General features: G+C 37.1%; 1 protein-coding gene across 1 annotated transcript; it reads right to left on the reverse strand.

The window, feature by feature from the left end:
- Nucleotides 1-1594: 1594 nt before the first annotated feature.
- LOC105042571 (uncharacterized) lies at nucleotides 1595-8582 on the reverse strand. The gene is made up of 8 exons (XM_010919854.4): nucleotides 8499-8582; nucleotides 8387-8406; nucleotides 3436-3555; nucleotides 3225-3324; nucleotides 3011-3160; nucleotides 2339-2408; nucleotides 1968-2196; nucleotides 1595-1839 (listed from the first exon to the last, which is right to left on the reverse strand). Exons 1-8 carry the CDS (start codon nucleotides 8499-8501, stop codon nucleotides 1791-1793), a joined length of 741 nt encoding a protein of 246 aa, XP_010918156.1. The 5' UTR covers nucleotides 8502-8582; the 3' UTR covers nucleotides 1595-1790.
- Nucleotides 8583-15308: the final 6726 nt, after the last annotated feature.

The following is a 15308-nucleotide window of genomic DNA, read 5'->3' on the forward strand; positions in this document are numbered from 1 at the left end:
AGGACCATATTTAAAAGCATACAGGCCAGCCGCCAGCCAATCCACCAGGTGGTTGGCCTTGCTGATATCCCTCTTCATCGGTTAAATATAGGCTCCAGTCCTGCGGAGGTATTCGGTATCCCATGATTGCGAAGGCATTTGTTAAATATTCAAGTATGATGAGCTTAGTGACTTGTTCAAGTATAATGAGCTTAGCTACTGAAATGAGCATTTATCGAACCGCCAAAAAAAAAAAAAAAAAAAAGGCACATAGAATGCAATGACATGGTAAACCTCCTTTTTCTTGATTTTACTCACTGTTTTCCTAATCCAAAACGGACACGCCCCACTAAATCCTTCAACCCCATCCAATCCCAAAGATCAAAACTTTTTTGGCCAACACTTGAAAGTAGGAGGCCATACGAGTACCCTATAATGATTAAACTTCTTATCGACCCTAAACAGTCACCCAAGAATGCATGCCATAACCATTTCAAGTCACAGTTGCCAATATTTTCTTTTCTTCTTCTTAGTTCTTTCTACACCACTATTCATATTAGTTCAAGCCTTCTTGTCTCCCAAAATTTTTCAACAAATACTAAAGAAACACTTCCATACCATCTCAATCACTTATCCATACTTTTGATTGCAAAACTACCTGAAATTCATCAAATACTCCTATTCCTCACTTCACTCTTTCTATGCACCCATCTCCATGTATTCTTTTTTTTTTTTTTTTTTAACATACTAACATATTTTTCGAATATCCTTTTTGACAGCCAGCCATGCCAACTCAACCGTCAAATAGTTGGAGTAAACTTTTTTTTTTTTTTAAAATAAAAGGTTGGAACTAAACTATTGATCAAGTGTTAACGCATATGGCTCCAGCACCATGAAATGCAACTTTCCTACAGGAGGTAGCAGTCCCGCTTGATTGCCCCATCAGCACTTAACAAAGAAACACTTTGCGATGAATTAATGGAGTGGATCCATGCTAGAAGCGCATGGATCATTATGTCCTACCAACCCTTCCCCATCACACCCACAGCAAACAGGTCACCTTCATCTCCAAGGTGAATCAGGCTTGGCACAAAAGAGAATACTACCCAACCCAGCGCAAGCATGAATACCATTATTTGGAGCTTTCAAGGCCCAACCTTCCTCCACAAATTAACCCACATTCCTCAACTAAATAGCATCTCAGAGCATCATTTTATATATTCCACGGTATGAAATGGCACTTAGTCTGTGCATTCAATAACAATCTAGATAATGACAGGACATAAGAAGACCTGATGAAAATGCATCATCGGAGCATACCATCTATGCATCACATGACGAGCACCGTTGCAACAAGATGACAATAAATAAATTATACATAAAAAACAAAAAAAGAAATGCAGTTGATATCAGATGCCGGGAAGAAGTAAAAAAGGTGTGAGAAAGCAGCTACAAGCAGCCATACACCTGCTCAGCATCAAGGCATCTTAACACAAATGAAAGACAGACATGAACACAAGTTCTTGGTCAATGGCCTGTGATCTAACATCAGGGCAAAAAAAAAAAAAAAAAAAGGACAAATTGGTGATTTTCAGGCATGAACAAGCAAAGAAGCTGGAAAAACATACTTTTGCGTAATCCGCAAGCAAATGAAGCACATCATTCACTGCCATGAACCACAATGCAGTTAAACAACAACATATGGCACATGCCTACTGAAAATGCAAGAACATTACATCATAAAAGCAAGAGACACCATAACACAAGTAAAAACTCATGCCAAGATCCAAGTCTTCATCATCCTTCACAAGCTAACCCAGCATTCTAACATCAGGATTGTCCCATACCAAACTAGTGTTCCTGAACAAAGCTAGGGTTATATAGAGCATAAATGTAACATCAAGTGACATAACCCGAAATTAAGTACATCAAGCATAGAGGATAAACTGACTGTAGAGCTCCAACAACCATACCCCGTTAACAATTACCTGGCATAAACATTTGCACGACGACCATAGCCTCTATCTGGACTTATATATGGAGAATAAGGAATAGATCTTGACCGCTCCCTTCTTGATCTACCACCATAAGGTGACCGACGAGGGGAGTAACCTCGACCACCTCGATATGGTGAGCGTCTTGGTGATCTATGGTACCCACCACCATAGTCATCACGACCATATCCTCCACGGTACCTGTCACGGTCATAACGATCTCCTGCAGCAAGCATAGGGATGTATACAGAAATTAAAAACAAATAATTAGCCTGCCACTGCACAAACTGGAAGAACAAAGTACTAAGACTTAAAACAATCTCAAAATTATGCTGTGTTTATCAGAAAACGCAAAAAAAACTCACGGGTATCTCGGGTGCTTTTCACTCCAAGGTAGTTTCCAGGTGTAGGCGTCCGTGGCCTTTTTCTTCTCGACTGCAAAGCAACAGAAGTCCTCAAATTGTTTACAGTTTCCACCCATGATACTCAGAAAGGCATATAATCCACAAGGAAAAAAAAAACATAGCAAAAAATGCAAAAGCAAACATACAAAACACCAACTTCTCGGGCTAAGAATCAGATACAAATTATGATGAGCACCAAATGATAACTCATTGGCAAAGGGTCGAGAGATTTAATACTACTGGAAGAACATTTGACGCTAGGCATGATTCGTAGCATCATTAGATATATGCTAGGTGCCAGGTACCATAAATTCCCGCTTAAAGAGTTGGTATTGTCCGTTGATTAGTTGTTGAGAGTTGAAGGTGAATGCTGAGGTTGTTTAGTTGGACAATTTTGCAATGTTTAGCTGATTTGAAGCATGGAAAAAACATTAGGCTGGCCATTCGTCAACTGTATGACTAAAGTTGAGATGGATTGTCTCATCATCTTGATTGCTGCCAACATAGCTGAGGCAATTTTCTTCTGAATATAATCAAAAACCTCCAAGTCAAAAAAGCCAAAGAGAAACAAGGAAAGAAAGACAAGGAGAAAAAGTGTTCCTCTGAACCATCGTCTAGGTAGACATGGATTACCTTCTCCACAGTTATGTATCGGCCCTCCAAAACTGACTGATTGAGATACTTGACACAGCGGTCAGCGTCCTCAACTGTATCCATGGTCACAAATGCAAAACCACGAGAGACACGAGTTCGTGGTTCAACAACGAGAAAGCATCCCTTAACCTAAGAATACAAAAGTAGTTAATACACATCAATGTGGCAAAACAAATATGTAACACAAACTAACCTTGCCCTCCTTGGAGAAGTGATACTCAAGGTCTCTTTCTGTGACTCTACTAGACAGGCCCGTTACATATAGAGTATTTCCAGGATTTAGTGAATCATCCCTGCAACCGCAGGTCATACACGACAAATTTCATAGTTAATCTACATATCAAATAATCTTGATAGAAGCACAAAATCAACTATATTTAGTATTGTCAATGCAAGCATTATACCTGCCACGGCTTCCAGAGCGCGATCGTGATCTGGGAATGGGTGTTCGAGACCTAGACCGAGACCGACCCCTAGATCTTGATCCAGAGTGCCTCCTATCAGGAGAAGGGGACTGTGAATACCTGAGGCACATGTTGTTAAATAAAGGACCTACCTTGTCAAACTGAAAAAGGCCTAGAAATAAATAGAAAAGAGAGGTGTTTAGTGAGGCCTATTTTAGTATAGCAAGGAAGAAAATTCCCATGGACTTGTAAACATCCAAGAGAACATGCAACCATTTTGGCTAAATAAACCAAAAAAAAAAGGGGGAAAAAGAAAGAGAAGAGAAGAGAATTGGGTGTTTGGGGTTGGTTTTTTTTTTTGGGGGGGGGGGGTGTTGGGGGGTGGGGGGCGGTGCAGGGGGCATCCATAAGTCCGTGATTTGTCAGAACATCCTGCATAATATCAATTTATGAAGCTATACATATAACATTTGTCTATTGAAAAATGTACAATATCTCTTTAGGACGCATGGAACATGAAAGACTTTGACTGCCTTATAAACAAGGTTAGAAAACCAGAATGCATACCCATATTGGTCACTAGCTGGTACATTATGCAACACATACTGACACAGTGCACAGGCTGGCTTGTTACCAAGCAGAAACAAAAAAAATTAAAAGTAAAAACACCTTTAGGCATGATGCAAAGCAGTACTGCGCTTTACAGAACTGATTCCAAGCCAATTCAAGGAATGCCAACTCACCCAGAACTTGGTCCCAAGAGGATGCTGAGTACCAGTTCCTGCCTGGTATGGCATGTAGCAGCCAGTAGACTCAATATTATAATCCTTTCATCTAGAAATATTCAGTTATGGATGCCATTTTAACTGTGGCAGACAAGCCTACCTTTTATTTGTCGCTAAATCTAAGACCTCCAATCACAAAAGCTGAGGTCAGGGGTGGAGAAAAGTTCAAATTGTGTTGCCTCTTAGCTACGTGCTCTTATGTTCAATTTGAAGGAAAAATGGAATATTCAAACGACTCTCACTAGCAATCAGAGTATATGGTCATTTATTTTAACCTATCTTGAGCCACTACTGTCTATTTCTCCAGGAAATACATGACTCCAATAAATGGCATAATTATTATGACACAATTTCCCCAGAACACAAGTTGGTCCAGATCACTAGAACAGTAACATAAAGCATGTTTTAATGTGGCATAAGATTCCTGAGCATGGCACCTTCGGTAAAAGATCCTCACTTCTCCAATATGATCCTAAAAACCTATTGAAAACAATTGCCATAAAATTGAACATCCAGAAACAATCATTATGTGCCTCCTCTCTTCTTCCCTGCACTCTTAGATCATTGTGATGCCGGCATTTCTCCTTTCACTTGCCACCTCTGATCTCCAAAATCTACGTCCGCATCATTCACTGTCTACCTCTGTTTCATCTCTCCCTTAGCCTGTCTTAATACTCAATGCTCACCCTAAGCAAGGCCATCAACTTCACGTATATCTTATTCTTCTCAGAGGGTAATCTAAGTTGAAAAAAAAGGAATCAGTACAGGTAATCCATAAAGGTCACCATTTCAGGTTGGGTTCATGTTAACCCATGGACAATTTCAGCTCAGCCAAGCTCAAGGTTGGGTGCACCATTCTGGGTCATGTAAGAGAATATTAGTTTAAGCCCAAAATATAATCAAATGCTTTGCATCTACGTAATTCAATTATCACATTACATTGAAAATAAGATTTTTTTTTCCTTAAATAAGATACCTTAGGATACATTTAAAAACTTTTGCTTGAAATATAAACTAGAACCTTCTTCATCTTAGTAGGATGAAATGGGAGGAAAGTTTTCTATCCGACAATTATCAAACTTCAACATAATCATTTCAACATACCAAGTTGATCTAGTGATAGCTCGTATACACTCCTACTTTTTATCAAAAGCAAGCATTCGGAATTCATCATAAATCATAAAAGAGGTAATAATAACAACAACACTATAGTAAGAATCAAGGTTTGCACTCTTGATACCGAATCCCGTACCGGATGCTGATATAGTGTCAATACGCTTGCTATGGGGGTCAGTTTGCCGTACCAAGACTTGGTACGGGCATATCAAGTCTTGATCCCATACAGACATGGTACAATAGACCCAATACAAGGTGATATGTCTCAATACAGTGAAGCTTGGTCATAATAGTAGTAGTAGCACTAGCAGTATTTGTAACAACAACAATAATAACAATAAAACAAATAACAGATTGATTTCAAGTCCTGGATCTAAACACACATTGCACTCTGTTGGGATTTGATTCTATTACAACAAGATCCATAATACTTGGAATCAAATAGACCTAAAAGTGCTCTTACATTAAGTGTTAACCAAACATTGAGCAAGTGAAGTACTTCTCATTGAAGCACTTATCATGAAAACCGTCTTCAAAGACAACCAATGCCAAACTGACATGTCAACCATAGGTGCAGGTTCAGCAATGATTCACCATGGTGGCATTTGAAAACTTTTCCTTTTTTGTTATGAGGGGTTGGGAGGGGGGTGGCCAGCAGAGCCAAAAGCACAACAACAACAAACAACACCAAGAACTTAGATAACTAAACAATAATATAAAATAGAAACTAAAAATGCATTTTTTGTACTGGTGTCGTCAAAGTCAAGGAGTTGAGCCAAAAACAGCAATAAGAGCAGCAGCAGCAACAAACACTGAGAACAACATTAAACATTATAAAACTGCAGATTCATCAGTATTTTATAAAGATGGTTTTCCTGTATGTTCATCAAAGAGTATTTCTAGATCCCAATACACCCAATGCCAGATAGCTGCCAAGAACCGCCAACTAGAAAGCACAATATATGACCCCACTACATCTTCCTGAGCAGATCAGTTACTCAAGGATCAAGAACATTTTAGCAGAGTCATCAGATCGTAAAGAATTCATTCCTCAATTCAACAACAGTGAATATGACAACTATGATGTCATTTTCCCGATGGAGGAATAGAAAGGATCAACAGTGTCTTTTAAACAGTAAAAATACCAGTTTACATAGCTTTACAGACTTCCTTATGATTTCGAGCTAATGATGAGGCAGCCTTTGTGAAACAGATATTTAGAAGAACAACCAGTATGCAGGCCAACCAACTAGAAGGTACCTAAATGGCTCATCTAGGCCTGCACGGTCCAGGAAATTTGAATAAGTAGATTACATAATGTATCTTATGTAAATGCATTACAACCCCTTCATCTTTCTTATTGGTGCTCCAACACCTTAATTTCAAATATGTCAAATTTGCCAAACAAAGCAGCGAAACCATCTTAATTACTAGGTTGTCAACTATGTTGAACACCCAGAGATGAAAGGCATATAAGCATGAGATTTATGTCATCATAATTGAAAATTACCCCTTTAAAAACATAGGTTACAGCATTTTACCATATTTAGCTTTATCACATCCCTTTTTCATCATCCAAATATAACCAGGAAAAGCAGAGACTTTGCATGAGCCTCTGAGACAAGCTCAAAATCAGCCCTTATTTCTCTTAAAACCTCAAGCCCAAACTTGGCCCAACTCATATGGGCTTTGCACATGAAGGCCTAAGCACAAACACAGCTCAAAAGCCTACCTTCCTAGCCTAAGCCAGGGCCCATGCAGTTAAGCATTCAGGGCAACATGACATAGAGACCGAACAATACTGCTATCAACATCTGGAAAAAAAATAACCAGGTACTTTATTACTTTGAAGTCATATGACTCTTGCCTTGCACCCCCTATAACTGGCACATGTCCACATTATCTCTCTTCTTAAGTGGGAACAACCCTCAGTAAACGAATGACCAATCCTACAACTAGTTGTCTATGGATTCTATTGGCTATCACAAGCTAGCATAGGTGAAACAAGATCCATCTTAATCCAAAAGATTAGAAGTCATCTACTCTAAGTCATCCGTACAATTATGACTAAAATAGAGAGAGAACTTCCTTAAAAAAAAAAAATCAACAAGAGGACCCCTACACATGTAAAATCAAATCCGAACACATCTCTTTTCCTTCAATCTACGATCTTCCTCCCAAGCACATCACTCATATGAATCTAGATAAGCAAGAAAAGCATATAAACCATATTTGATCAATAAAAATATCTAGATAGCAGACCAACAGAGGTAAAACCTTAAACATATTGTGTGAAACTAACATCTCCATGTGATGTAATATAAGAAATCATCAAGACAAGCATGCATTATATTTGATGCACAGCCTGCATATTGATCCAGCCATCAAATTGGCCCAATCTCTTACCCAAAATGAACCGGTAAAGAACATAAAATTCTGGAAACCAGAGTCAGTGTTTATAATTCAGATTAGACCAGCAGCCAAAATATCTTAAGGTTGCAGCCCATAGAATATAAGTTTTACCCATCCAAGGATCTAAACCAATAGGCAACGTATCTATAGACTAAACCGTAAAACCTCACCTTAAAATCATTTCTCGATGAGAAGTCATCATTAAGGAATGGAAAATTACCCCCAACAATGTACCGATCAAACAGTCCAATGAGTCCAGCCATTTCGATAGAGCATCAATCAACTGAAAGCCCTTGCCATACTCGAATAATTAATCATTCAACCACTTTGGTTGAGAAATTGAGAAGCAGGATACCAACAAGACGCTATGAAATCTAATGAAGTTATGATTTTTCTTTATGAAATGGCCTTACTGACATTGGGAGGAAAAAAAAAAAATCAAAGAAGGTGGAACAAGAAATTAAAAAAAAAAAAACAATATCAATTATGGTTTAAACAATTTTTTGATGGATCGGGGCTCTCTTACGCGAAAGAGAACGATATAGAAGGACCCAAAACCCTAGAAATTAGAATTCGAACCCTAAATTAAACAAGAATGAAACGAGAACACCCATAGGCGCTAGGTTTTAGGGTTTTACCTCATGCGCGGAGAATCCGCCTGCAACAAAGCGAGAACAAGAAAGCATCAAATGTTACGTAAGTAGAAAAAAAGAAAGAGAGAGGGGAGGGAGGGAGGGATGAAGGGCCTACCATGGCGTGATGGAAGCAACGAAAACTAGGGCGAGGAAGAAGAGAGGTGGGTTGGGGCGCTTACATAATGAGAGAAATTCGGACCGGAAGCGGCAACCGACGGTAGGCCGGCTCTGCTTATCGGGAGGGCCGGGCCGGAATTCAGCCCAAGTTAGTGCACCACTTCCCGGATCCGGCCCAACCCGGCCTTTAGGCCTCCTTTCTAGGCTTAAGCCCGCTACATACTCGATTTCGGGCTTCCGGGCTTCCAGGCTGGGCCTCACTTGTTGTTTTGTTGGAGTAATCGGAATCATGACCTCCTTCCACGTATGGTGGTTGGTGGAATCCTTTCCTTTCCTTGGAGCCTGGACGATGGGGAGACGAGAGGGCAGAACTAAGTAGCCTGTCATCGTTGTGTTGAGGGGTTGTCATGTGGAGTGGTGGGTGATTAGAAGTGCCAAAATGGGCCGTCCGGTCCAGCCTGGAGCGGCCCGGCCCATTGGGGCCTTCTACTTAAACGGGCCAGGCCGAGCCTTGCCTTCATATTTAAGGTCCGGGCTAAATCCAGGTCACCCTGATTTTTTTATTTTTTTTTAAAATAATTTTCTAAGGTGTTTTTAAGCTTTTTTGATTTTTTTTTCTTTTTTATCGGTTTATGTTATGTAATTTACTGATATTTTAAATTTTTATATGTTTATTTAGAATTAGATTTTTTTTTTAGGATTGGACATTTTCATTTATTATATTTAGGCAATTAGACTTTATAATTTACACATTAGTAATGCTTACATATTAATGTTTTAAATTTTTTTGCCTTTTAGTTTTTGTTTATATTTTCAAACTATTATTTCTTATTTATTTAGATATTTTATCTAATTAAGTTTATATCACTCCTTACTAGTTAAGTTAAATAGACATTTGTTGCTTAAAAAAAAAAAGTTAAGTAGATATTAGATTTTAGTCTTTGAACATGAAATTGAAGATACGATATAAATACAAGTTTAGTATTGAAATATTTTATTTTTATAATTAAAATCAATTCCTTATAAATTGATACTTACACATGTATTTTGTCATTTAATTTTTTGTTTATGATTTTAAACTATTATTGTTGTTTGTTTCGAGATTATATTTAAATAAATTTGTGTGACTAATTAAGCAGACCCTAAACTTTAATAAAATAATTTAAACATAAAATTAAATGTAAAATACAATGTTATTATTGAAACACCTCTATTTTATATATAAAAAAAGTAATATATCATAAATACAAAATTTATATCAAATACATATAATATGAAAAATAAATTAAAAAGAAAAATTACATAAAGTAGGGATTTTTTTTTTGATTGCACCCTAAATGAGCTGCCTACGTACCTCCATAATTTTATTTTTAAAGAAGATTAGGTAAATATAGTTCTATTTATTATATTATATTATATTTATATCATATCATGATTACAAAGTTGTATCTTGATCGGCTTCATCCGACGAACTGTTATATCATGACTACCTCTATCTTGCAATCTATCTTCGGCATCCAATCAATCCTTGAGATATATGCACACCTTTAATGTTTTGGCATTCATCCAACCACTCTTATCATCAAGTACCATGTTACCTGCACTGAAAAATAAAACTCCAATGCTATTGTAAACATCGATGTAGTTGGTATATCACTAGCCATGATAGAAAGAATCAGATATTATTGTTCGTGTTTTTTCCATCAAGCCAAAATATCAAATTCTACCAACTCTTCTTTACTAAGTAGAGCCATAACATTCAATTGATTATATATAGAAATTTCATTATAATTACTATTTGAATATGTAGATTGACTCCTTATCTTCGACATAAACAAAACTATATGACGACTACTAAGGCTACTACTACTATCTTAGTTATTACTATTTTATGATGGCGGTTATATATTATGTTTAGTTGAATATAAACTATACATTTCATGAAAAATATCTTATAATAAATTTATTAAATCTACACCAATTTCATCGTCAATTACATTAACATGCATCATCTGAGAATATTGACTTAATATCATTTATATGCATTCAAATTTTATTCTAGGATTCATTACACAAGCTAAAAGTGGTAACAAAGGATTATTAGCCCAAAAATTTTTTAACTCAACTTCCATAACCTCAACAAATTGAGAAAAGTTAAGATTATATCTATATTCACTAAAAACAGAGGCCATAGTATAGAGTTGATTAATAAACTCATGAACAGAATTTTTGAAAATATATTTATTGCATCGTAAAATATCTTAAGAAATTCCATAATGTCGTAGGCTACCTCCCAATCAGTTTCGGTTAGATTAATATATGGCATATTTTTTGAGCAAATATGACTATAATACACCTATAATCATAAGAATACCTCAATATTTCATAAGTAGAATTTCACCTATGATGGATATCTATTTTAAATCTTTTTGGTTTTTTATTGATGCTTTTACAAAGTTGCCTAAAATTTTGGTATCTAGAAATAGATGTAGTAATAAATAAAATATAATATCTAATATTGTCAATATGCAGTTTAATGACAGTTAGACCATCTTGTACACATAAATTAATAATGTGACATGCACATCTAACATGAAACAACTTGCCATCTAAAATTGAATTTAAAGTAGATTTTAAAATATGAATGGCCACGTTATTATTACTAGCATTATCAAAACTAATAGAATTTTTTTTTGATGAATTCCATACATAGTTAAAACTTTTTCAGTAGCACTTGTTATTACAAAGCTTCAGAGGGAAGCGGGAAGATTGATGCTGGACCAAGCTGGAGTGCTGCTGAGAACCAAATCAATGTAGACCATGAGTAAATCTACAAAAGAAATCTTAGGACTAGTGGGGTATCCTCCAATTTAGGATCCTTCGATATTTAAGTCAGCTGGGATCTTGAGAATAAATAGTGAAAATAAAAAAATTGAAAGGCAAGGAGAGAGATTTTGGATGAGCAAAATGAGGACTCTTGTTCCTTCAATGAGAGAGCTGAAAAAGGTTCAGTAGAATTTTAGCTCTATGAGTTATGACTTACCTCTAAGAAAGCTAAAAAGGTTCAGTAGAGTCTCAGCTCTATGAGTTATGATTTATCCCTTAGAGGATACCTTGTCCCTTTTATATAGGGGGCTTACTTGGATTGTTAGGCTGTTAGGAGAGTTTGTTAGGCCATTAAAAATTTATTAGGTTATTAGTTTGTAATAATAAAATGGCTAACTGTATGGAGATCATAGATTGTTTACCCATATGGTGATTAGTTGTAGTATAGCTGAAAGACAGCTACTATTGAGTTGGACGATAACTATAAGGTAACCGTCTATATTTTAGGATCACGTCAGTTTTGGATCGATCTCTTATAGTAGATCAGTAAATAGCTAAACTGATTATCATATTTTATCAAAAATCAAATCTGGTTAGCTCAGATCGATGTAGAGTTAAGCTAAGGGTTGAACCAGATCAGTATTTAGCTGATCTAACTTAGAAGTATACTTTGATCAATATAATTTTCAGATAACTTTGATGTTGCCACATGACTTAATGATGAGATCAGTTTATATGTACCAACACATACCTCTCATTTTTTAAATCTAAAGTGAAAATTTTCACGGCGAATGTGGAAAGTCAATCCAAAAGATCTTATCTGACTTTTACCATCAATATAAATATGCCGCTTCTCTGAAATGATCCGTCAGATTTGATAATTATAAATGCTTAGAGAATCGAGAGCTCATTATTACCTGGATGGCTATGCTCAGACGTGCACGTGCCATGTGTCACACTGTCATTGATCACTTTAGTTATCATATAGATCAGATCTACGTGGTTTAATTAGGAAAAGGTGTATTGAACCGATTCTTCTCAAAACCATCAGATCACCGACAAGTGGCATAGATCTGGTGTTATGGCTGATTAATCTAAACCGTTGGTGAGTTCTATAAATAGGCATGTACTTTGATTGAAAATTACTTTACTATTTTTCTCCATGCGAAAGCTTTGTCGAAATTTTTTCAGAGCTTTCTCAACACCACCAGAGTCGGAGAGGAGATTTTTTGGCATCACTGAAACTGGAGAAGATACCGTCAGAGCCAAAAAAGGGTTCTTAAAAGCTTCCTCAAAACCTCCTCTTCATCTGCTAGGTAGACTTCTTCATTTTTAGCTTCTTTTTTTGTGCGGTTCCAGGGTTTTAGGTTTCTTTAGTCTCTGCTTTCTCTTATTGGATAGTTCTTTTCTTTTTCTTCTCACCTGCTTTCTCCTTCCCATTTGCTCCTTTTTCTTTTTTCTTTAAAAAATATCCTCTGACAATAGTGAGATCAGTTCAGATAATCATGTACCTTGATTGACCCAACCGCTACTCGAGTTCGAAGTGGAAACTCCACCTTGGGCAACGACTAAGGTTATTACTTCAAGTCGAGAGGATTCGGAGTCTCCTATAAGGGGATTCTTGGATTACTTTGATCTTGATACTAACAATTTGTCTTGATCGATCTCGATCTTTAGGAACTTAGGGATAAATACTCGATTCTTGAAGAATTTCAACTGATAGTTTCAAATCGGGATGATAGGATTACTGAACTTCCAAAAAATTGTGTCATATTTTATGATGGGATACTTCATCTGGACTTCGATTTCTCTTACATCCTTTCATTAATAACATCTTAAACTTGTATAGGCTTCATTCGACCTAAGTTACTCCCATTGCCATTAGAATGATCATTGTTTTCACCATTTCCTATCGGTTTACTACCATAAAACTTAAGATTTCTCTTTTCAGGGCATTGTTCGTCCTGAAAAAATATCCATATGAAAAAGACTGGTAGTATTTTTCAACTCGACCTAAATGTAAATTCGATCATGCCCTTCTTTCTTCTATGTACAACTGAAAGAATCACTTCTTCTTTGTCTCTTCAAACGTTCCATGGGATTTTAGCTGCAATTGACATAAGCCTGAGATCAAATGAAATTCTAATAATGAGGTACTGCCAGGGGATGAGGAGGCTTTTGCAGAGCTACTAGGCATGAAGGTACCCAAGCTGAGCCTACTGGTGATCGATCAATTTTTATTTGACGTTGGCATCAGTCAAATCTCTTTCCAAGATAAGTCTGATATCAATCTCTGTCCTTCATCATTTTTATTTTTTTTAAACAATCTTTTTTTTTGTTGCAGTAATAATGAGGTTCGATCCGAAGAGGCTGGCTGATATGAAGAAAAGAAATTAAGATCCTACTTATCAGCGTGCCCCGAAGAGGAGCAAGGAGGTTGTTGCTCCATCTAGATCGACTGCCCCTCGATCTTCACTTGGGGCCTTGGGAAAAGATGTAGATGCTGCCTCAATCTCTATTGCACCATCGATGGTGAAGAATCAACATCGACAATCTTCCGAGGTGGCTCGACCACCTTCAAAGGAGGCGTCTGTGCATCCGAGGCAAACTTCTTCTCCAGCACCTCCTCCAACATCGATAAAGTCATCTCGATCGATGGAGCAGCAGCCAAGGTCTCAGACCCCCGATGTCAATCCACCATCTACTTCCTCAGAGAGGATTGACTTCTCTAAGGCATCGCTTCTGGAGACCAAGGCTTGATAGGGATCTACTGTGAACTATGATGCCCCAGAAGGAATTGGATGCTCGAAGGGGGGACCTCTCCATCGAGCAAATAATAAACTATGGGTTCAACAATTTTCTAGATGTAAGTTTCATCCTTCTTTACTTCTCCCTCTTTTTCTTTTATGTCGGCTTTTTACCAATCTAATTACATTCAGCCTTTTTCTTTCTGTAATCAACCATGTTCTTCAAGTTGCTTAATGAGCACTTGACATGACTTTTTGAGAATAAAAAGTTTCTAGAAGAGGGGTTCATGGTTGAGAAAGAGATTAAGAAAAAGGCCGAAGGGGCCAAGAAGGCAGCTAAAAAGAAGGCTGCCAAAAAAAGCGAGATCACTAGGGGCTAAAGAAGCAGCTCCAAGAAAAAATGGATTCAATAAAAGAGAAGAATCAGCAGTTTCTAAACAACCAGGGCCAAATAAATTATTAGGAGGATAAGCCGCAGAAAGAGGCAGAGAAGATCTCTGGGCTTGAGGCCAAGCTGAAGGAGGCTGAGTCAACAGTCAAAAAATGTGAGTTAGCACTCCTTTCATATCAACGACAGCTTGAGAATGAGAGGGAGCGAACTTCAAGGGCCGTTGAAGATTATAAGGCCCCAGATGCTTTTCAAGATGAAGTCATGGAAGCTTCTAAGGGGGCCTTCGACTATGCCTTCCTGAGCTGTAGAAACTTGATCATAAATTTTTTTCTTGACCTTAACCTCAGCAAGGTTACCATAGAAGCAGCTCTAGCAGCAGCATCCGAAGTGATCTCTGGAGCTACATCCGAGATGATTACTACAATGCCACCTGCTACTCCTCCTGTCGATATGCCTCATCCAATTCTAGAGCCTCAAAGCAAAGTTCTTTTAGCTGAAGTCCTAGCTAGTTTAGCTGAGGTCTCGATTATTGAAATTATTTGTGGAATCGACCGACAAGGATCCAGCTCCAGCTCCTCCAACAAATGATCCTTAGACTAATGCCTGAATTATCTTTGTAACTTTTCTTTTTTTATTTATCTAAACTTTTGTGTTAACCCGATGTGGATTCTTATAAATATTTTTGACATTAATGAAATAAATTTTTTTCAAGTTTGTATTTCTTTCCCTTCTCTCTCTGCATCAGATATTACCGATCTTACCTAATCCGATCTAGGTCTTAATGACTTAAAAAATAATAAATTTTTCTTAAGTCATTCATAATAGATGATCATCATCTAACTTC

The sequence above is a fragment of the Elaeis guineensis genome, chromosome 4, assembly GCF_000442705.2.
Source record: "Elaeis guineensis isolate ETL-2024a chromosome 4, EG11, whole genome shotgun sequence".
Taxonomy (NCBI): Eukaryota; Viridiplantae; Streptophyta; class Magnoliopsida; order Arecales; family Arecaceae; genus Elaeis; species Elaeis guineensis.

What these genes read in the sequence shown, in the direction of transcription:
- LOC105042571 (XM_010919854.4), bottom strand. An exon ending in ACTTCTCCAAGGAGGGCAAG is followed by an intron (nt 3,161 to 3,224) that starts GTTAGTTTGTGT and finishes TTGTATTCTTAG; the next exon opens with GTTAAGGGATGCTTTCTCGT. An exon ending in GATACATAACTGTGGAGAAG is followed by an intron (nt 2,409 to 3,010) that starts GTAATCCATGTC and finishes GTTGCTTTGCAG; the next exon opens with TCGAGAAGAAAAAGGCCACG.